This window comes from Stegodyphus dumicola, chromosome 8, assembly GCF_044657685.1.
Source record: "Stegodyphus dumicola isolate Sdum_Otavi_A_Nest chromosome 8, ASM4465768v1".
NCBI lineage: Eukaryota > Metazoa > Arthropoda > Arachnida > Araneae > Eresidae > Stegodyphus > Stegodyphus dumicola.
Genome location: NC_140775.1, coordinates 37,360,761 through 37,384,142, shown reverse-complemented (window position 1 = coordinate 37,384,142; position 23,382 = coordinate 37,360,761). Strand labels below are relative to the sequence as shown.

At 32.0% G+C, this 23,382-nt stretch overlaps 1 protein-coding gene and 1 long non-coding RNA gene across 3 annotated transcripts in view; one reads left to right on the top strand and one right to left on the bottom strand.

Moving 5' to 3' along the window:
* The window catches only part of LOC118198726 (protein O-mannosyl-transferase Tmtc3-like), a 268,461-nt gene that overhangs the window by 85,159 nt on the left and 159,920 nt on the right, over nucleotides 1–23,382 (bottom strand). For both annotated transcript variants that reach the window (XM_085821740.1, XM_085821741.1), the window contains exons 9-11: nucleotides 14,602–14,744; nucleotides 12,758–12,841; nucleotides 1,881–2,018 (exon numbers count right to left, since the gene is read on the bottom strand). In XM_085821740.1, coding sequence (XP_085677866.1) covers nucleotides 1,881–2,018; nucleotides 12,758–12,841; nucleotides 14,602–14,744 — 365 coding nt within the window. The remainder of the gene's footprint in view (nucleotides 1–1,880; nucleotides 2,019–12,757; nucleotides 12,842–14,601; nucleotides 14,745–23,382) is intronic.
* Nucleotides 8,272–23,382, top strand: part of LOC146995790 (uncharacterized) — a 47,343-nt gene continuing 32,232 nt past the window's right edge. The window contains exon 1 of the long non-coding RNA XR_015042544.1: nucleotides 8,272–8,388. This is a non-coding gene — a long non-coding RNA (uncharacterized LOC146995790). The remainder of the gene's footprint in view (nucleotides 8,389–23,382) is intronic.

Here is a 23,382-nt window from a genome sequence, read left to right as displayed (position 1 = left end):
GCCTATTAAATTATACATATTTTTGATGCATTTCATTTAAACTTATTTCTTCGAATTTTTTCATTCATATTTACCATTCAATTAATTCAGTTCTTACTACGCGGAAAAGCAAAAACTCAAAATCCATTACAAATTGTGAAATACAGGAAAACACAAAACACCAAATACAGTTAAAACAGTTCAAAAATAACTTTTACAATTAAAATTAAGAGTTTCTAGACAAAAATAAGGAATTCGGCCAGCGTGCAGGAAGGAAGAATTTTCGGTGCATTAAGAATGAACATTTACTTTTCGTCCCACTGGGCAAAAAGACATTGAAATTGCAGAAATTTAATTCACTATTCGTTTGAGTTTCAAATGTAAAATGGCGATTCATTAGGTTTAGCTATCCACTTAACCTTTTAAATTGTTTATAAGTCTACAATAATTGCATGCAGATTAACTAAAGCCATAAAAATCTAAACCGAAACATGAAAACCACATAATTCAAACACATTTAAAGCAAAAAATGCGCAATTTAACAACATATAAGAATAATAAACTAAGTGCACTGATCCAGGTAACAGAGTGGGAATATATTTATATACGATTGGTGCAGCCGATTGCAACGAAAAAGTGATGTGAAGAATTACATATTATAGCAATCAAATATACAAAAGTTCAGCGTTCTACGGTTATTAATTTTTCTGTTAAATAAGATACATACGTACGTATGTACGTCGTACAGACGTCAAGGGAAAAAATCTCTTCTGAATCCATTTTAAATCCATTTTACAATCCTTTTTGCCAAAAACAGTCCCTTTATTCTGTCCGTACGTACAGATATTACGCAGAAGCATTGTTCAAATGATTTCGAGAGCGGGTGAAATGCATATTTTCTTTGAAATATGATACCCAAAATGTTTCGCTATTACAATACTTCCTTTATTTTATACAAGGAAGTAACAGAGGATAATGCATCTTTCCAAACTAGAATTTATCTTTCAAACAGTAAACCACTGACGAACGCGAGAGTTACGTTATTGATATTGCACGTGTATGGCAAAATCGCGCTCTGCGAAATTAACGTCCTGTGAAATTGTGTCTTTGGTTATAATTCAGGTAATGAAAATATGTATAATTAAAAACTAAATATTGATGTAATTAAAAGGAAGGTTACAACCATCCTTTTTAACAAACAAATGTTAATTGAAAGGATTTTTATTACTGTTCAATAAGTATGTGATACAATGATCTTTTAAAAAGCTAGCAATATTTGCTTGGGATAATGACTGATAATCCTTTTATATATTTTATTTATCGGGATAATCCTTTTATATCTGTATTCGAATCAATATGACGTCTTCTTTCCATGTGTAAAAATCTTTCACCACAAATTGCGTTTGCAATTTGTACGATTTCTTTCGATGGAAATCCTTTAAAATTGCTGATAACGTCTGGCCAGACCTGTTGCCAGCAAGCATTGTCGCTGCTGAAAGAACTCTGTGCGTGCCGCTATGAATGAAATTCTAACTTGCACAAGTTAAGTGGAAACGATTAAGACAACGTGTATGCGAAATAGCGTTCGGCAAATAGTACACGCTGCGAAAAGGTTTACTGAAAATAACTAATTACGATTGTTTGATCAACTGATGTTGATGTTTATGATCAACTGATTATTAAATTGCGGAGGTGCCTGATAGAAACATACTGCTTTAACAGGTGAGAAGAGGAAACGCAAAACGATGATTTTATAAAATGATGGTAATTTTACGTTTCCTAATACAATATCAATTCGGGGTTTTTCTTCACCGTATTTTTGCAAACTTGTCGAAAAATAACAATTTAGAGGATCAAGCGTTTATAAATTGAGAAATATAAGTTGGGAAAAGTCATCTCACCTTATGGCTGTATGAAAATAACTCAAAGCCTCTGCATGCTTTCCTTGCGTTTCCAAGCAATGCCCAACGTTGTTGTACAGTTTAGCATTCCTTTGGTTTACCTGAAGACCTGATAAGAATAGTGAATATTCGCTCTGCCTAGATAGGAAGACGACAGGTTTAAAAAGCAGTACTACAGGCTATGACATCTAAGAAAAGCAACAAAAATGAATCATTTCTAGTTTATAAACTTTAATAAAAGGTACAATTTGATTGCAACAATCTTTGGGTTATGAGTTTTAAATATTGCGGTAAACATTATAGGTAAGTACACATCGGTATCCCAACCGAGGGAGGAGCTTCTCTAACGGACCTTGGGCTTCCAGTAGTATTTTCTGTATTGATATGTGAATCAGATGCTTGAAAATGTTTCGTCGCCGAGTTTTCGCTACAGAATAAATAAAGCATCGTGGATTTCTCGGGAAGATTTCCAACTCAAAATTAGATCAAATGTAAAATAATGTAAAATAATTATGAAGATTTCACTGTCATATTTACAAATCCATGATGGGTGATACTCATGATATTTGCGAAAAACATGTGAAATAAAATAAAAACAATGCCTTTCAAAAATTTAACATCAAAAGAGCGACAGATGTTCATTGGTGCGTACTCGAAGCTCCTCCCTCGGTTGCGATGTCGATGTGCACTTAGGGGGTAAGCTTAGGTACAGTTCATTTGCATATCTATTAATTATTATTTGTTTACCAAGTATATCTTCCTCACTTAGCTGACTACGTATTAGAATTTTTTCGATGGGAAGTTTGGAATCAAAGATAAAATATATTAATCAAACTAAAGAAATGTCTGATGAAGCTACGAAGAATTTTTGAATCGTGTGCACGGTCTGCTAAAGAGAATAGAACTCCAGCTATCCACGTAGCTAGTCTGTCTAATTAGGCAAAATAGTTTAAAGCTTATCGCTAATCTATTTAAAATTTGTAATTTTTACATTGATTTGAATAATATAACATGATGACACTATGATAACAGATTTCCACCGCAGAATATGCATATATTTAAGAGTATACGTACTTAAGAGGCTATTAATTTAATTTATATTATTACATACAAATGTCTACAGTGTTTGACAAATACCCAGCCCATAATGTTTAGTGAAAATATACTGTATATAAGCGTACCGTTATTTATTTATTTCATTAACCATTTTCCAGGCATTATTGATTAACCATATTCCGTTTCTAAAAACTGACCAAACAAATGTGTCAGTGCTTTGATAATTATTTTTCTGTGTACATAGGGAATTTTATCTTGCAAAAGCATTTGTACAGATGTAAATAATTTAGTTTTTGCTTACAGTAGAGTAAATAAAATGTGTTTATTTTAAAGCATGTGGAACTAAAAACAACTTATTTTGCTTTATTTAATCCAAAATACATATCGTAGCTGCTCAGAAAATAAAAAATAATTTCGTTTTTCTAAATAGTTGAAAAGAGAATTTTCTTCGAAATGCGCTTCACGGAAATAAAGATATTTTACAATTTTTAATGTGTATAAAAAGAAACAAATACCTGCATTTCTTGAAAATCAGATGATTTCTGGTCTACGCTATTATTTGTTTGGGGTACTGCTCTATGTAAACAGTCCTCTCTTTACAAATTAAATACTACTATGATTAAAAAATATTAGGAACGGTTTAATAAACACAAAACTTCAATTTATTGATTAATATTTATTACCACAAAGAAATCCCCTTCGACAATAACGCACTTATGCGTCAGTTTTTTTTTCAATCTTCGAAGCTTACTTTAAATTCGTTTTCGAAAAACCTCTTCGAGATTCCAAGCGAATTTTATTTTACTGAACTACAAAGCGTCAGTTTAATCCATTGGAGGTGAGGGGGAGACCATCTCACGGTATCACCTAATAAGATGAATCCGAAGCTTGCGGAGCAAAAGCTCTTCAATTTTGAACCAAATACTAAGGAAACGAAAACGTATAAGTCAGTAGGTGTATTACTGAGGTGAAATCCCCGAGTTACCTCTTCACATTTCAGTCGTTTTCTAAGAATTGCTCCATGCAAACATCACAATGCATTCAAGTAATATTCTTTTTATTTTAAGAATTCGGCCAATTGGTAGTAATTCAAGATATACAATACCACGAAAATTGGAGAAAACAGTCACTAATATTGAGTTTTAGCTGAATATGGCTTCTTCTCTTTTGATGACTTCTGGACTTTCAGGATTGCTTTACCTTTCAAGCGCCATTCATTAATGAGCTTTCAAAATTGTTCGTTATAATTCAGATGATATGGAAACTGATTTAATAATATTCCTAATTGTTAAACAATGACCGCTGAGCACGACATCTCTCACCTGATCGACTCATTGGTTAAAGTGGATGTTTTATCAGAGTGTAATTCATCTTTGATGTGTTTTCTACATTTAAAAAATCTTAAACCACCAAAATTATATCGTTTTTGATAACATTACGTCCTCAAATGTGCTCTGCTATATATTAAACGTTTTACAGCAGAAACTCTAATGCGAAAATAAAATTTAATATATGCTCTTTACTAAAATAATCCACCCCCATGGAATATCGTCGAAGTAAAAGCATTTTCTAATTATTAAAAACGAACTTATTTACAAATGATAAAAGGAATTAACTAAGTATCGTAGTCAGATGTCGACGCAAGTCGTAATAACTTCTAAAGAACTTTATAAGCAATTCCTTGGACATGCGCAATTAAAATGAAACTTAAGTCATTCCGGGTACACTTTATGCATGCGATACGACAGTAGTAGATTATAATACGACAATACGTTCATAAGAATCTTTAAAAATAGGATTCGTATGTAAATCGGATCCCTGACGAACAGAATTCATAAGATGGTTGTAGCAATAATTATAAAAATGGTAAAAATAATAGAAATTATATTGCTGTAATATCTCGTATTTGGTAAAAATTTCTAAATAACACAATAATAATAATATCCTTATATTATCTTAACAAGTTTCACGAATATTCTTGTTCACCTTGTCATTTTTATTACTTCATTGCGTTAATTATTCTCTAGATTATGTTTAAATAAACATGACGAAACTCCATGACTGATTATTATTGAAGAAATTACCAACTCTGTATCAAAACATAAGTTTTTATCACTATAGATACAATGAAACTTCTCAAGACGACCATCTCCGAAGAGAATGAAACCCTTTGAGGGTAATTAGTATTTTTTAAAATGTAATCAAATAAATGTTCACAAGATCAGCGATGGTCTTGCTTTGTAAACAGACCAACTTCATGGAAATCAAAATGGACCTGAAATCGAAGGTGGTTGCTTTAAAAAGACTTCACTGCATAATAAGAGTAACATTAACACCCAAAGTTTATCTTAATTGCTGAATAGGGCACTTTAAAACAGGAAGACCGACTAACATTAGCTGGAAAATCCTAATAGAGATGATACTTAAAATGGGCTCTGGGGAATCAGAATTTGATTCTACGATTGGAGAAGAATTTTCATAAGTCAATTATAAACAGTAAGTAATAATAAGTATAAACAGTTTCAGGATTTAATTCCGTTTCTTTTCAGAAGAAACTAGGTTCATTTGCGGCCCTGGTATTTTTTTCTATGCAGCCTTGTTTGGTTGGTAGCAATACCTGTGTTTGTTTGGATTAGGTTATTTGAATATAGTAAAATATGCAACGGCTATCTGCTAAGGTAAGGACTGCCTTCGTGTAGAACATTCTATAAGCAACTGGCTCGTATTCCTGTTACACACGGGGTAAACTATGAAAACCAGCCATGCAGCTAGTCCTACAAATGGTCAGTTTCTTCAGAAAATCGTACTAAGTGATGAAGCAACATTTTATGTTTGAGGAGAGGTTAATTGACATAATTGTAGGATTCGGAGATCAGAAAATCCGCATTTTGTAAGGGAAATTGACGAGATAGCGTTTACGTTAACGTTTGATGCGAACTAACTCATAACAGAGTAACTGGTCATTTTGAAACCATCAGTTGATTCAGATAATTACTTCGATATGCTGAGACCAAAGCAGCCAAACATTTGTTTTTTCTTTTCTTAACAGGATGGAGCCACTTGTCTTTGAGCTACACATGTATACTTAGTCCTTGATGAAACATTCCCAGATCGTTGGACTGGTAGAGAGAGATGGATTAATTTTATGGCCTCTTATGTTGCAGAAATTTGCACCACCGAAGACTTCAAAAATCAAATCGCTATAGAAACAGCTACTATGACTCTGCAATTGCTCAATAACTTCTGGAGAAAAATCGATAATAGGCATGATACTCTCAGAGCAACTAATTGTGCTCATGTTGAAGTGCCTGAATATAAAAATCTTTGACTTACTAAAAAAAGTCAGGTAAATCTTTTATCCTTATCAGTTATTCTATATTATTTAAAATATATCTTTAATAGAATAATTTATGGACACTGTGTATATCACTGAACCAGATAAAGACATATATCAATATGACTGTACCAATCATATAATTCTTTTGGTTTCCCAGTGTATAAAATGTTATATTAGTAATTAGAACTTGCTGTATTGTATTACATAATAAGGCTCATTTTCTTTCCTTCATTTCCGGAATTCTTGGAAATTATGTGTATTTTCCATACAAATTCGTAGGAAACTCTGATTATTTTATTGACTGATATCAAGACTTTGAAATTTATCCTAATACATGTAAACTGTGTTACTAGAATAATTAGCGACATTTATTAATTCCAGTGAATGAAAATCATGAAAGCCATTTACTAGTTCGCGAATCAAAGCATATTTCTCAATAGCAGTGAGGAAGGACGACTGATTTTCAATTTATTCAAATATAAAATAAATACTTCTGAATGATCCTTTACAATAAGTTGATTTACGAAAGTGAAATATTTGCTTAGAGGCCCGGAAATGCAATTTGTTCTGCTTTGTATAATAAGGCTTATTTGGCAAGACGAAATTTAATTAGAAGAGCGGAATAACTTCGAAAATCTTTTGCAATACCTGTTTATCTTTTGGAAAATCAATTCTAGTCATGGGAAGTTAAGACAACAAAAATCTTTCTCATTACGAAGCGTTGGCGTCGATTTCAGTTTCAAAATCCACCCAAAGTTTGCGCTGAGCATAAGTTCATCATTCCATAAATTATTATTTTGATTTTTCAGATACCTACAGAAAAAGTATGAATACTGCCAGCTGTTTTAATGAAAGGAAGATAATTTTATAAATAAAAATCTGATGTGTACACCACATGACTTCCTTGTACGGCTTATTAAATTATACACATTTTATGCTGCGTTTCATTTAAACTTATTGACTCGAATTTCATTAAAGATATATTTCTCATTCAATCAATTCAGTTCTCACTTCGCGACAAGGCAAAAATACATAAAAACTCAAAAAATCTTTGTTAAAAATTATAAAAATACAGAAAAGTCTAAAACAACGAATACAGTTAAAAGCAGTTAACTTTGTTAAAAATACAGAAAAGTCTAAAACAACGAATACAGTTAAAAGCAGTTTGTTAAAAATACAGAAAAGTCTAAAACAACGAATACAGTTAAAAGCAGTAACTTTGTTAAAAATACAGAAAAGTCTAAAACAACGAATACAGTTAAAAGCAGTTAACTTTGTTAAAAATACAGAAAAGTCTAAAACAACGAATACAGTTAAAAGCAGTTAACTTTGTTAAAAATACAGAAAAGTCTACAACAACGAATACAGTTAAAAGCAGTTAACTTTGTTAAAAATACAGAAAAGTCTAAAACAACGAATACAGTTAAAAGCAGTTAACTTTGTTAAAAATACAGAAAAGTCTAAAACAACGAATACAGTTAAAAGCAGTTAACTTTGTTAAAAATACAGAAAAGTCTAAAACAACGAATACAGTTAAAAGCAGTTAGTTAACTTTGTTAAAAATACAGAAAAGTCTAAAACAACGAATACAGTTAAAAGCAGTTAACTTTGTTAAAAATACAGAAAAGTCTAAAACAATGAATACAGTTAAAAGCAGTTAACTTTGTTAAAAATACAGAAAAGTCTAAAACAACGAATACAGTTAAAAGCAGTTAACTTTGTTAAAAATACAGAAAAGTCTAAAACAACGAATACAGTTAAAAGCAGTTAACTTTGTTAAAAATACAGAAAAAGTCTAAAACAACGAATACAGTTAAAAGCAGTTTGTTAAAAATACAGAAAAGTCTAAAACAACGAATACAGTTAAAAGCAGTTTACCCGCCATTGCACGTGTTGAGTCTGTGAGACCCATACACAATGCGTTTTTCATTATTTCAAGACAGGTGGCAGCAGCTGCACCGCTGATGTTCTATCTACCTTCCTATATTTAAGTACGTCATTTAACACGTACATTGCCAACAAAGCAGATTCTTTCAGAGTTTGTTGGGATTTCAAGATGAGTTATTTCATCGTATTAATTGTCTTGGGTCTGTAAGACCCAACCAGTTCAAATATGTAAGTTTTTTCAAAATTTCGTTTTATTTCATTTTTCTAAATTTGTGTGGTACGCAATTCTTTTTTTATGTATTTGCAAGACTTCACGAAAGTTTAAATCTCAATAATCCCGATGATTTGACCTTTGTTTGAGGAATTTGTTCGGATTTTAAGATGATATGACTTTAGTTTCATATGTTCCAAAGTGGAGTAAAACAATGATCCTCTTGTCATCCATGCATCATAATGACAATATTGACGAAAATATGGATGACAAGAAGAAACCTGAAATCATAACTTTTTGTAATGAAACAAAAGGTGGTGTTGACTGTGTCAACGAGAGAGTGGCATTTTTTAATGTTGTTGCTCGAAACACGAAACATTGGTCAATGGTCGTCTTTTATGTCATACTAAATATGGCAGCTTATAATTTATATTTAATATACAAATCATATGCATCTGACAAGGCTAAAGCCAAAAACAGAAGAAAAGTTTTAAAAAACTAATGTACCATTTCGCAGATGACCATTGTAAAGAAAAAGATAAATGTCAAAAAACATTCCAAGGAACATTCATACTGCTGCACAAAAATTGTCAGGAACAGTTGCAGAGTTTGAACATCGAAATGAAACAGGAAAAAGGGGCTGATGTGCCTATTCTAAGGACAGAAAAACCCAATACATGTGCGAGCAGTGCAAAAAATATCTTTGTTTAGAGTATACTGTGTTTTTTGTAGTGAACGTAAAAATGAAATATGAATCATCTTTCTGAGTCAGCTTTTCATCAACAATTGAAAATACCTTTATCAAATGTTTACTTTATTTTAACTATTTTATTTTGTGTTTGTTTTCAATGTAATGTCTAAAAAGGTACCTTGTAAAAAGAAGTTCACAAGAATATAAAAATTTATTTTGTTGGTCTATTTGAGGATATTAATGTCATAAATTAAACGAAGATAAAGTTGTTTTAACTTTAAAATGATGCACTACGATATATCTGATGTAAAGTATAATGAATCTCACAGACCCAACCCATGCACTTACCGCATTTTTTTCCACCAGTGCATCCCTGGGTTATTTGCAATTAAAATTAGAGTTTTTAAGGAAAAACTTGCATTGCGGCCAACGGACAAAAAAACAAAATTTTCGGTGCATAAAATTGAAAATTAATTTCTTCCCACTGGGTAGAAAAACACTGAACCTGGTGCACCAACTGACTTAATTCATTGTTCTACTAAGAGATTGAGATGTAAGCTAATGGCGGCCTCGATAGGTCTAGCGCCGTTTAAAATTTTAAATTTTTGACAATTCTACAACTATTGCATGCAGATTAACTAAAATTATAAAACCTTAACCGGAACACAGGAACATCCTAATTCTAACATTTTAAAGCCAAAAATGCAAAATTTACCAAAACAAAAAAACAGACAGCCGGATAAAAGGCTTAGTATATATACTAACGCCTATATACATATGTATGAGTGTGTGTGTATATATACGTAGAATTTACTTTCGGTTTTGGTATTTTTGCTATTTAAGATTTTTCTTAGCAGATTTTTAAACAAGAAGTTCAACTTTCTATTTAAAATACTAATTTAAATTCTGACTAATTTTTTTTTCATTCACGGTTTTAAATTGAATTTGTGTTCCTAGGAGATGGTATATGGAAAGTTTTCTTATTATAAATTATTATGAATTATACATACGTATATATATATATATATATACGTTTGGTGTGGCCGATTCCAACGAAAAGGCAAGATATAGTATAACTAGGCATTATAGCAGTTCCTTATACAAGATTTAAACGTTCTTCGGCTAATCGTTTCTGAGTTATGCACCATATATACATACGTAGGTACGTACAGACGTCACGAAAATTTTCCCATCTACGTATATGGAAATGCGTAAATGCTAACTTTAAGACTAATGTATAAATGGTAAAACCTGGTAGAACCGTGAAACCTTCAATGGTACTTTATGCACATTATGCCTAAAGACACTTTTCTGGGCTTGCGGACGTTAATATTTGCTCTCAAAGTCAGTGTAATTTTATTTAACAATATGTTTCAAAGTCATACCCGTTCGCTGTATGGCGGCCATGATAAGTCGTGACTTATCGTTGCTGGCATTTATTTTTGCTTCACTTTTGGGAAGTCATGTTTACTTAACTATTCTAACTTCTTTGGTCAAATCAAACTCTTTTAGCTTTCAATTATTCAACATCATGGCTTGGAAATCTGCACCACCATGCTGGTTGTTGAAATGTCCTAGCATTCCGGCTTAAGATTTGTGTTTGAAAAGAGAGTGCCACAAACTATGCAGTGGGGGAGGGACGACTTTTGCGCATTATCAGTTGTTCTGTTGAAAGTGAAACCAAACTTCACGTATTCATTATTCCTTTTGGTATTCTTCCAATAGGCGATCTACTTTACTTAACTGTGTAGTTACTTTACGGATTGATAGGTGGCGTCACTAAAATTGTTGTTTTTACACATCTTTTTTTCTTCCGCCATTTTATTCAAAATTTTCATGATCAGAATTATTACTTATTAATATTTTTTACGTTTTGCAAAATATATTTCTTTTGCTCTGTTTTATGCTGCGTAAAAAAAAAACTTTCAGTGGGCGAATAAAAGTGTGAAATAGTTTTTAAAATTAGATTAGCTGGTTTAACTATTCAATGAATTACTCGATATTAATATAACTAAAAGGGAGCCCCTAAATGTTATGGATATGCATCATATTGCATATAGTGAATGAAATAGGTAAGAGGGAAGACAAAATACAACCGGTTTTGTACTGCTATATTTAGAGTTTTCAAAACCTTTTTACAAACAGTTTGTTGTAAACCGAGTATTAAAAAGAGATATAAGGAATTTAAGAGAGAGAAATTAAACATTGTTAGCGCTTAAGATAACAGTTATTTCATTTGCTTCTCATTTAAACTAGTATTTGTAATGTAAACGTGAAGTTTATTTGAGAGTAAATTGATAACAAAGATTCAAGACAGCATTTTAAAAACTCTTCCCAAATTCAAAGAAAAAATTGCTTGAGAAAAAAACGATAAGCATAAACGTTGCTTTTACTAACAAAATAGTCTGAGAAAGAGGTGGTGCCATCTAGTATAAAATTAACTGATTCAGTAACTAACGAAATTCGGTAGATCGCCAGTTGGAACAATACCTTCCTTTTTCTCCAGATTAACATCATAAACGTTAATTATAATTTAAGAAATATAACCTAAATATCAAGTTGATTAGAAATAATCAACTAATCAAGTTGATTGGAAGAAAAATAACAAAATATAAGTCGTATAAAATAAGCATACTCACTATTTATTAGTGACAGAAAAGAAATGAGAAAGGTACGAATACAGAATGGCTATAGAATGCACTCGGAATTAACTAGGAAACTTCGGAACTAACTTCTACTGATATTCCAAAATGCTACTGACATTACCAAAATGGACTGCAAATCTGTTATCGACGTATGCGCAGGAAATGTGTTTTTTACACGCGCAGTAGTCATGAATGTTAATTTTAAATAATTATTTATTTAAAAAGATTAAAATATTATCTCTCAGATCTTGCTGAAAATCCCTGCTCTAGAGAATGAAAAATTAAAGGAAAAATGATTAAAAAAAAACAATCTGAAAGCTTTCAGAATTTACATTACGCTCTAAGGGGTGTTTTTTAATAAACTTTTGTGTGTTACCGTTATTTATTAAATATCATGTTCTTCGAACTTTAACCATAAAATTCAATTCAACAGCAATATCGCAAAATAATTTTAAAATGAGCATATCTTGGAATTTCCAGTACACAGTCTCGCGCGCTGGCGATAATATTTCCCCCGTACAGTGTTGACATTGCTCGGTTTTATTTTAATAGCTTAGCTTGTTAATTAATAATGGCAATAGACTCAAATGAAAAGTGAAGCAACACATTAAAATAAAACACACACACAATGCAATTCTAAAAAGTATTTAACGCATTTAAATTAAATATATCATGAATTAAATGCATTTTATTTTACTGGATTAGATTCAAAAGTTAAAAAAAAAAATATTTTCTTAAAAAATGCATTTTTCCCTTTAAATAGCTTAGTTTGTTCATCCATAACACACAGATCAAATTCGAAAGAGAAATATTTTATAATTTGCCGAATGGCAACATACTGGAAAGTGAAACAACGCAAAATCACGTTTCGAAGCTAATAGCTCGTTTGGGCTAAATATGTTAAATGATCACCTGATAATTTACAAACTCGTTGTTATTCTCTTCTGTATTCTGCATTAAACTGGACATCATCTTCGCAAAGTAAAGTTTTATTTTCATAAAAATGAATTTTAGAATTTTCAACTATTAAAAAAGTATTTGAAGTCTTACCAATCTGTGTTGCGTCGCATCGTTTTCGCTGTGTGTATGCATAAAAGAACCAACATGCTACTCCAGACTAAAGTCGACCGCCGCCTGTAAAATGATACAAATTTATTTTATTCCTTATTTTGGTAATGTAAAAAGGAAAATGTGGAACATTGAAGAGTAAGTTTATTATACGCACATAAAAATTTCTGAGCATATTTCATGGGCAGGAAGCGTTCTGAAACTCAAGCAAGTAAAAGAGAATAAGTAAAAGAGAATAGTAATTCATTTCTTTGTAAAAAGAAACTGCTTCCGGCGCCAAAACAAAAACGTTTTACTTCGGGGCATAGAGTAATAAAAAAAAGGACACTTATATCTTGACTTTCAGATTTGTTATCTGAGTTCGTTATTTTTCTGCCTTCGAGATATTTCATTTGAAATGCGCTCTTCATTTCGCTTTTGCAATGTCATATACAGACAACTCCTATTCGAAAAACTCCAATATGCGAAATTTTCTTTTATTGGTGGTAGAGAATAATAGTTGAAACAAAGCAAAAATATAATTAATGTAACCACTATTATAGCAATTGTTAAAATATATTTTATGCTCTTAAGAAAAAGATGTATTGCTGATAAACTACATTCGTACTCCCCCCCCCCAAATGCCAAGTTTATGTACAGTGGAACCTCGAGATACTAGTTTAATTCATTCCAGCATTGAGCTCGTATAGCGAATTTCTCGTATATAGAAACAAACTTCGGCACTGAAAATAATGGAAATCCAGTTAATCCGTTGTGCACCCTCAAAAATATCAACATAAAAATAAATTTTTCTAATAAAAATTACACTGGTAAATAATATAATCGTAGTTTACCTTTATGATAGCTTCCGACAAATGATAGCTTCTGACACCGACCTTTTAACTGCTTCTTGTTAATCCACACTAACAACAGCTTCTCAACATCTTCTAGTTTTGGATGGTGCTTGGAAGTAACGGTAACTCCTCTGGCCACATCAAGTTTCTTAACTTTTTCCTTCATTTTCAGAATAGTGCAGAACGCCAATTCCGCCACTCTTAACCACGTTTATGTTTATGTATGATTTCTTTATTAGTTTCAAAGGCCCATGGTTTCCTTCTTTTCATTTGCAGAACTACCTGAAGCAACAATCCTCTTGGGAGGCATCGTGAAATAATTATTTTCACATTAAATGTAAAAAAACAATTAACTCACAAGCGCAGAAACACGTAGATCAAATACCACTGAGTAATTTGACTAGGGCATACTCCGAGTCGAGCCGGATCGGGAAATAGCGCCACGCATACCAACAGCCTGGATCATTGCTCGTTACTCGAATCAATATTCGTATTTAGAGACAAATTTTTCGCTCATACTTCCCTCGTATCTCTAATTTCTCGTATGCAGAGGTGATCGAATCTCGAGATTCCACTGTACACCATATTTGATCAAACTGTCACTCGAATATTTGCCAAGAGCACTTGCTTTTAACATAAATTTCGTGATAAATTGCCAAACTGACGCAATGTTTAGCGTCTTTTTAAAGAAATGAAAGATTTGTAAAAAATGTATTTTGATCGTAAAATTAGAACAGTTTTTATAAAAATTGCAGGAAGTTCTTTGATAGATGTATACTAAATATCACACTGTTTTTTTAATGAAAAAGTCTGTTCAAATTAAGCATTTCAAACAATTTGATCTGCGATTTGACTTTGGATCAGATCTGATCTGATAATTAGAAAATCATGATAGCAATTTTGGAGAGCATACTTAAGTCTAAGTTAATTATAGACATACTTTACGAGTACATAAAGTATCACAGTCATATTTTGATTTAAAACGAAGCTTACGCTGCTAGAAGGCTGCCTCCTTGGGCTACTAGAAGACAAAATCCCATGCTGGGGGCATACAGCACTCTTTCCGCCACTACAAAGCCCACAGGAAAAAACAGATTTGACGCTGGCAGGAATGGAAAGGCACACATGGCGAGGCTCTGCAAAAGAAAGGGTTGGAAAATCATAAAAACAGTCAGTTTTTCAAACAAAAACTGTTTCCGATAAAAATTCCTTACAATGATGGAAATTATTAAGGTTAGATGATTATAAAATATAATACATAATAAAAATGGGGAAGAATAGGAAAAAAAGAAATGGAGACTAACAGCAATTCGTTATCTACTATGCATTAAGCTTATTGGGACCAAAATTATTGCAAGAAATTGATCAAATCACCAGTTTGAGGAACGGAACTTATTAAAACTGTACATTGAGGGAGGTGATATTTATTTATTTATTTACAAATGCTTGGCTCTTGGCCTTTAAGCCAGTGTTCTGAAACTCGCGGTTCAAAATTGTTCTGATACAATTTTGTGCAGCCCGCCCGCGAATACATTTCCTTTAAATTAATTAGAATTATTATGACATTATTTATTATAGTAAGAATATTTGAAGAAATGTTTCAGATTTTAATGATTTTGAGTCACATTTTACATTATTTTCATTACCATTAAAAGTGAAAGGGAATAACGTCCCAAATAATCTTCAAGTGGAGCTAATTAATTTACACTGCAATACAAATCTTATTAAAAAATTTTAAAATACAGACTTGTTAAACTTTTTTCGTACTTGTCAAGAAATTAATTAGTTAAGTTACGAATTTTGTATAAGATTAATCACTTTTTCTGGGAATATTTATATGTGAGCATTTTCTCCAGCAGCTAAAGATAAGTTAAAAAAACAAACACCAGGCTATTCCGATAAAAATAAGGAAGTTTGGTAATTTTTTCTCCAAATGTGAAAACTTCGTTTAAATAGAAACGCCATGAAATGTTGCAGCTGAAAGCTGTAATAAGAAAGAAGTTAACTGCTTACATACAAAAAGATGTATTTTTTCCTACGTGCGTCAAAGTAAAATTTATTAAATAAAAGAAAGGTAATAATTCGTCATTATTTATTCTTAATTTTTGACCCACTGAAAAAGTTTTCTTAATTTATTTATTTTTACTTGAAGTTAAAAGTAAGCAATTTAAAGATTTATTCAACACAGAAGAATTATTTGAAATAAATGTTAGACTGAAAAATTAACATTTATTTACAAATGCCTTTGAATTAAAAAGTGTAACCAACAAAAATTTCTAGATCTTAGCCTTTAGATTTGAGACAGAAAATAAGACTAAGCTGAAATGTTTTCCTTCGAGTTATTATTAATACTGTTTATGCATGTTTTGATAAACATTTGACTAACAAAGTTTAATCTTTAGAGAAAAACAATTTTAAAGTACGCTTTTATATGTTCTTTGTCTATGGGTTATAATGTCCATGATTTATCCACAGTCATAAAGGGAACACAAAAGAGGGTTCCTTAATGTGACATGACAGAGATGAACATTAAGGCAAATCATGTCCAGTTAAAAAATTGAATGATGTCCCACATAAGGCATGGTTCCATATTTTAACAGGACATGATTATAGCATATAAGGATCATGGTATTCACATGCGGTAAGCAAGGTGAAAGAAGTTTTCTCCTTCATTACGCGTGCCACCGTGATGAATTGGAAGCACGTCAGGCTAGCAATCAAAAGATGCGGAGCTTGAATCCTAGTGAGGTTATTGTCAATTCTTCCTTTCCGGCTTCAAATAAATTCTAAAAAGGCATTATAAGTGGTGCGCGACTAAAATGCATTGGATGATCGGGACTTGTCGACAGGGTCCCATTTTCGGAAAATGGGAGAAAAAATAAGGCATTTTCTCCTTCCTTGCCGAATGCCTTCGCGGTTTAACTGAAAGCACGTCCAACTAACAATCGTGAAATCCATATTTCATGTCTCGGCGAAGGCATTGCTTACTTTTTCATGCCTCTGCTTTGACAAACTTAATGACTGTCCAAGGTTAAGTAATAATAAAGTGATTCTCTTCAAATCTGCGTTTTTACATTTTCTTACTAAGCATTTAGAACGAAAATTGCTTCCCAGTTCTGGTGTTTCCTGTTCCGAAATAAACTTAATGATTCTACAATCTTAACCCATTTATGCCCAGTGGCTAAATTATGGGACGCTTGGAAATCCCTGTGTAGGAAATCTTCTAGAGCTTACATCCTTTACCCAAAGCAATTTTTCATGTCCCCGAGGATTCTTCTTACTGTTAGCAAAAGATGAAACCACTAGATGGACATTAAAATTCTTTTAGAACGAGTTACTTTTATAGGAAACATTTCAGCATCGACACATGGGTAGCCACAGGAAGTAAGCGTTTTTTGCTAACTTCTTATTCATAAAACTAAAAACATTTAAAATGATTTGCATAAAATAGATCACAAAAAGCTTCTGCAAAGTTATTTTGCAAATATAAAAATATAATTTTTTTGTAATTATGTTTTAATCTTTGGCGTCCTGTTTATAGGACACTAGACATTTGTGAGTGCATTAAGCCTAAAAGATTTTATCGTCTTATCAATAACCTAAACGCATTTTTATTCGAAATATGCATGTTTTATACGATAATACTTCAAAATCTATTCTCTTATTACTATTATTGTATACAAAATACTTAAATTCTACAATATTTGCTAAAATATCTTTGTGTGTGCAGAAAAAATATTCGTAAAATTGTCAAAAATATCGATTTTTAATTTTTTCTTGAAAGGTAATTTTTTTTAGATTACGCATATTATTGTAACGAATATATGATTTATATTATTTTTTGTATATAAAAAAATTCTAATTATTATTTACTGGAAAACTTCGATAAATTATTTCAGATACTTAACCTTAATTAAAGCAAATATAAGCTTCCATTAAGCTCACTAAGGAATTGTCAGATTCTGGATTTGCGGTTGTAGGTACACACAGAGAAAACAGGATTGGAAACTATCCGGTTGAAATCGTTAAAAATCTAAGAGAAAAAAGAAAGAGGTGCTATCGATTACAAAAAGACATGTCATCTGGTGTAATAATTGTACATTCAAAAGACAACAGTGTTCTTAGAACAGTTTCAAATTGTACTAGAGTAAATCCATAAGTTCAGTCACACGCTGGTCGGATTCTGAGAAACAGGAGATTGTGATTATCATATACAACAAGTTTATGGGAGGTACCGGATCGAATGGATGATAATGTTTCAAATTATCGCATTAGATTCCGTGGAAAGAAATGGTGGTTTCTACATGCCATGTTTTTTGATTAATGTTTTTAATACCATATTTTTAATTGAAAGTTTCAAAACAGGTGTATTCAATTCAAAATTCATGGCTCATCCATTGCATGTTTTGCCAAGAAACAAAACACAATGGATCAACTAGAATTTCGCAGCACCATTTCACAGAGCTATCTCAAACAATTTGGAATGCTTCCCAAACCTGGAAAAACAACCACTTCAACAAAGAAGACTAAGCGTGTGACCAATGAAATTTGATTCGACCAAATAGGCCACACAATTGTTAACACAGCTAAGTAAGTAAAACACGACTGCAATATGCTTAGCGTTCAGATTAAGAGCACAAGAAAATGTGAAAATATGAAGTTGGACTGCATGATAAAGGCTTTCAACAATTTCATGAAAAATAATTGTTTCTAATTTATTGCTTTTACATTTCCATTGTTTATAATATGTAAAATGTTCTTAAAATTATCATCGCTTTGAATAATATAATCGAATTTATTTATATTAACCATTACTTATTATTAATGATTTGCAACACTGAACTTTCAATTACGAGTGCAGGTGCATTTTGTTTACACATATGCCCAGTGTCTCATAAACGAGACATTAATTTACTTAGCAAATTTGGAAAGCATGATCACTTTGACGCTTAAAGTGAATTTATACCTTTTATATTAAGCGATATAAGTTCATTAATAATGAATAAAATTGCCCAAAAAATCTTTGGCATAAAAGGGTTTTAAAATAGCAAAAAAATTAAACAAGATCTTCACTTAGGCAAGAAATTTTCGAATATGGTCATTGTCTCTGTAGAATGTATAACTATAATTAGTTCTGTTTTTGAACAACCGTAATTGATTCCTGAGTATGCATCCAGCCCTTATGTGTAACTTTAATCATATATGGCCTTCCATTAATTACGAAAAATAAAAGGTACTGGAAATTTCTCGGCGGCCGAGGGAAGAAAATTCTGTAAGGCCGGAGACAGCATTAGGTCTCAGTTTATAGTTCAGAGTTGACTTCGGAGTGTTATGTAAAATGTTATGTATTATTTTGTTGTGTACAATTATTACGTATTATTTTATTGTGCATAGGAAATTCTTAGTGATTATATTATTTTACTGTGAATAATGAATTTGTAATGTTCTTATTTAAGAATTAATATTTAGTTTTGCTTAAACTTTTCGTTCGTTTACGGCAAAGCTCTTTTAAGTTTAGCTAAAGATGTGATAAAGATAAAAGGGCGCGGGTGTATTTCCGTTTCTCACGCGGCAGCTTCTTTTGGGAGGTCTGAGGTCGGACTGCCCAGCTGCAATTTCCTCTTTTCGCGGGGTTGACCACATGTTTAGGGTGTGGAGGCGAGAAAGTATTTAGGCCTTTCTGAAGTAGAGAACTGGATGATGTGTTTATTACTTACCGGTGTCGCAAGTTTAACTGAATTAAGATTGAAAACATTCTTTCTGGTTTTCGTGGGAAAGGGTACGTCATTTTGTTAGGAGTCTGAATTTCTTCGAATTTTGGTCCTTGTTTATTGTCTCTGTTCTATTTGGCTAGAGGAAGTTCAAGTTTTTGGTTTGAAATTGGTTATTTTTAATTTTATTAATGTTTGAGCCAATGGTGATTTTAGAGGCGGTACGTATTGAGCGTCTCCGAGTTTTCAAAAGCCACTGCACGTGAGGCAGGGACATTTTTTTTCCTGATAGACTTTATCAACTTTTCGGAGTGGAGGGAGCGCGCGGTGGCGGTTAAAGGTTGTTAATGCCTTCCGATGTCTGTGAGTTTCGGGGACCCGTCCATCGCTTGGTGGCTATCATCGTGACATTTGTCGTCATCTATGTTAGCGGAGTTGGGGCTAGATCTCGCGTTTTCTCTTCCAGCCGTTCCGGCCACGCATGAATTGTCAGTCATATTTAAGTTAAGAGTAGCAGATAGAACTTCTCGCAAGGGATCTATTGGTGAGAATCATTGTTCCACTATTGAAAAAGATGAACTCTTTTCCCTTCTTCGAAAAAGTGATAGCCTGCAGTTGAAATAGTTGAGTAAACTTTCTTGTAAGTTTCTAGCGTTGAAATAGTTCTAGCCTTGAGTGTCTCGAACCGTTATCAAACTGTGGTTTTGTCACGACTGAACGGTGTTTCTGACTTCAGAGACTTCATACTTGTTTTTTTGACATGGATGAAGTAGCTAACCGTGAATGTCTCGAACCGTTATCAGACTGTGGTTTTATCAACTATCACGTATCGAATGAATGGTGTTTTCGACTTCAGAAACTTCATACTTGTTTTTTTTTTTTTTTTTTTTTTTTACATCGATGAAATAACTAACGGTGAGTGTCTCGAGCCGTCAATCCGACTGTGGTTTTGTCAACGTATCGGTAGAACAGTGTTTCTTCAGACATGTTTTTTGGACAGAGATGAAATAGCCAACCGTGTCTGTCTCGAACAGTTGTCAGATTGATTGTGGTTCTGTCAAATAATTAAGTATCAACTGAATATTGTTTCTACGTGAGAGTCTTCAGATTTTGGGGTTTTAGAGAGCGATGATCTAGCCAACCGTGAGTGATTTATTTTATTTTCAATTTTGCCTTTTTTTAACAATGAATTTTTAGGATTTTGGAAGTGTTAAATTCTAAAGCTGACATTTTTATATAGCTTATATATTAAATAATAAGCTATATATAAGCTATATAATATTTTATATAGCTTATATATTTATATAGCTTATATAACTTATATATTTTATATAGCTTAGCTGACATTTTTATGTAGATTAAAATTCGAATATTTGCTGTTAATCAGTCAATTAATAGTTGAGAAAGTGTTAGTTATGTGATTTAAATCTTTAATTGTCATGAGTTTAAATTCTTGAGTACATGTTTAAAAGATTAATAACAGTGAGGTTTTTCACTATGATATTTGTATGAATTTGAATAATGTTAAAAATGAGATTGAAATGAAATGAGTAACTTTTACAAAAAAAAAATGTTTTATAGGGGTAGTCTGGCCAGCTATTTAAAATTATACTGTTTGGAATATTTAATAAATGTGCTTATTGATTTAATTAGTGTATGTTTACTTTGAGTTTTATCCTGTGGTCTACTGTAGGTCACCCATATGAAATATAGGTTATTTTCAATTCGAACCTGGGTAATCATATTGCGGTAGTACAAAAATCAATTTTTGAGTTTTGTGACTATACGGTGGTGGTGTGGTGTATTTAATTACTGTAAAGCACACTAGGGCTATCTGCCTAAGGAGAGGGATGCCTTCGTGGAGGACTTTCCAAGGGAAACTGGCTCGTATACACGTTACACATGGGGAAAACCACGAAAACACCCATGCAGCCAGCCCGTTCGCGGGATTCGAACGTCGAGCCGAACTACCAGTGTTCAGCGAGTTTACCGCTCGGCCGCTGGTGGGCCTTTGTGACTATACGATCGGCTTAATTTATATGAATTGGTAATTAGACTTCTTTAATGTGAGATTTATCTTTCCCTGGTGTTTTGAAGAGTTCTGAGTTGTATTTTAAATGAAATTGGTTTTAGGGCTATCTCTAAATTTGTGTTGAAATTTATATGTTTTCACGTTGGAGATCTGAATTAGCTTTATTGTAATGAGATGAATTATCTTTATTGTAGCATACTGATGATTTTGTTGTGGAAGTGCATTTCGCATTTTGTTCTGATAGATAATCTTTGATCTTTACCGAAACACTAGGGAGAATATTTTGTTATCATTCTCTGATTTAAGGAGTTGATGTCTGTTAAACCTTATTTTTTTAAGTTGATGATTTACGTAGAATTCTGCGCAACATCAAGTAGCGTTGTAATCACCAAAATTATAAAGTGTCAGAATAAGTTTCTTTTTATCTGAAAGAGAGTACTTAGTTTTCTCTTTTATGTCACGGCACCAGATACAAATAGTTAAGAAGTCAGTTTAAAAGTTTAGTTTAAAAGTAATTTTATTTTTTTTTCTGCGTAACAGAAGTATTGGGAGACATCCGTGTGAGCTTTGCTGTTTAGAGGCGCTTAACACTGTTACTAGTCTGAAGTGGTAAATGCTGATTATGCTGTCCTTCTGAGAAGAGCTGTACGAGTGTTTTATTTGCATGGAGTTCCAGAAATATAAAGTGTTTCTTTTGGGGAAATACATTTTATTAAGCTGTCATTAGGTTCTGTGTGGAATTAATCCATTACAAACCCGTACGCATACAACAATTTTAACGAAAACAAGTCTATTTTTCAGTTTTATGGTATTTATTTCATTTCATTTTTTTAATGACTAAATAGACTTGCTATTGTTCTTGATGTTTATTCCATATTCATCAAAATGTACAGTTCATATTCTAATATGAACACTTTATAATATTTTCAAGACTTTATAATGTATTTTCACCCTTCTTTCCGCATATCTTCGTGAAGTAAGTAGAAGCACAGAGGAGGGGCATTATTCGAGAGGTTTGGAGTTCGAATTCCGGCGAGGATCCTGTATATTTTTACGTTCTTGCATCGTTATAACCTAATATCAAATATCATTCGTAATTGTTTATATTACATTAAAGCCAATGTTACTTGTCAATTTGCGAGACAAAAGTTATTTCATTTACTTTCTGTATTATTACAGAACGTTATCTGCGTAATAAAGTGAATCATTTAGAAATAATCTGTAGTGTTGTACAATATTTTACAAGGCCTCTTATATGAGCTTATATTGTTCATTAAGACTCAAGAAATATTCGTAACATGCATACAAATTATAAATTTTTTAATTTTAGAACTTGAATGCATCATTTTCTGAAGTGAAACATCCTGTTAGAAATAATAAAATTGCATAATATTAAACATAATGCAATAATTTATATAAAGGGCTACTAAAAAAGAAGTGCAAAGTTTCAGTAAGTTTCAGATGTCTCAATGAAATTTGAAAAAGTATGTGCGTGGTGATATAAAGTTTTCTTTAGCATTTTATGTGGTACCGGACGCCGTCACCATGTGTTATGTTTCTCAATAGACACAATTATCATGTCTAAAATAAAGAAATCATTCTGTACAGCAAAACAGGATCCGATACCAAGATCAAAGTGAATTTTGGTCAAGCGTTAAAATATCATTCCAAAACAAGATATGCAGTGGCTCATATTTATTTTCGGACACTCGTGTTTTTCAAATTTATTAATGAATATCAGTTACTAAACATTAGAGAAACAACTATTGTTTTCTCATAAATACCTATGCTCATCTTTTTAAAATCTTTTTGTTTCGAAGAAACTATTCAAAACACTTTTGTTTTAAACAAAAATTAATTTATTGAAAACCTTCCGAAAATTAACTCACATAAATATTAAAGTATTTGGACACTTTAAACAAACAGTTTATAATTAATAAAGATACGAAATAACGGGAAAATCAATATTTCATTTTTATCGTTTATTTTAAATTACACTTTTCGTAGACATGGATTAAATAACTTTTTCAC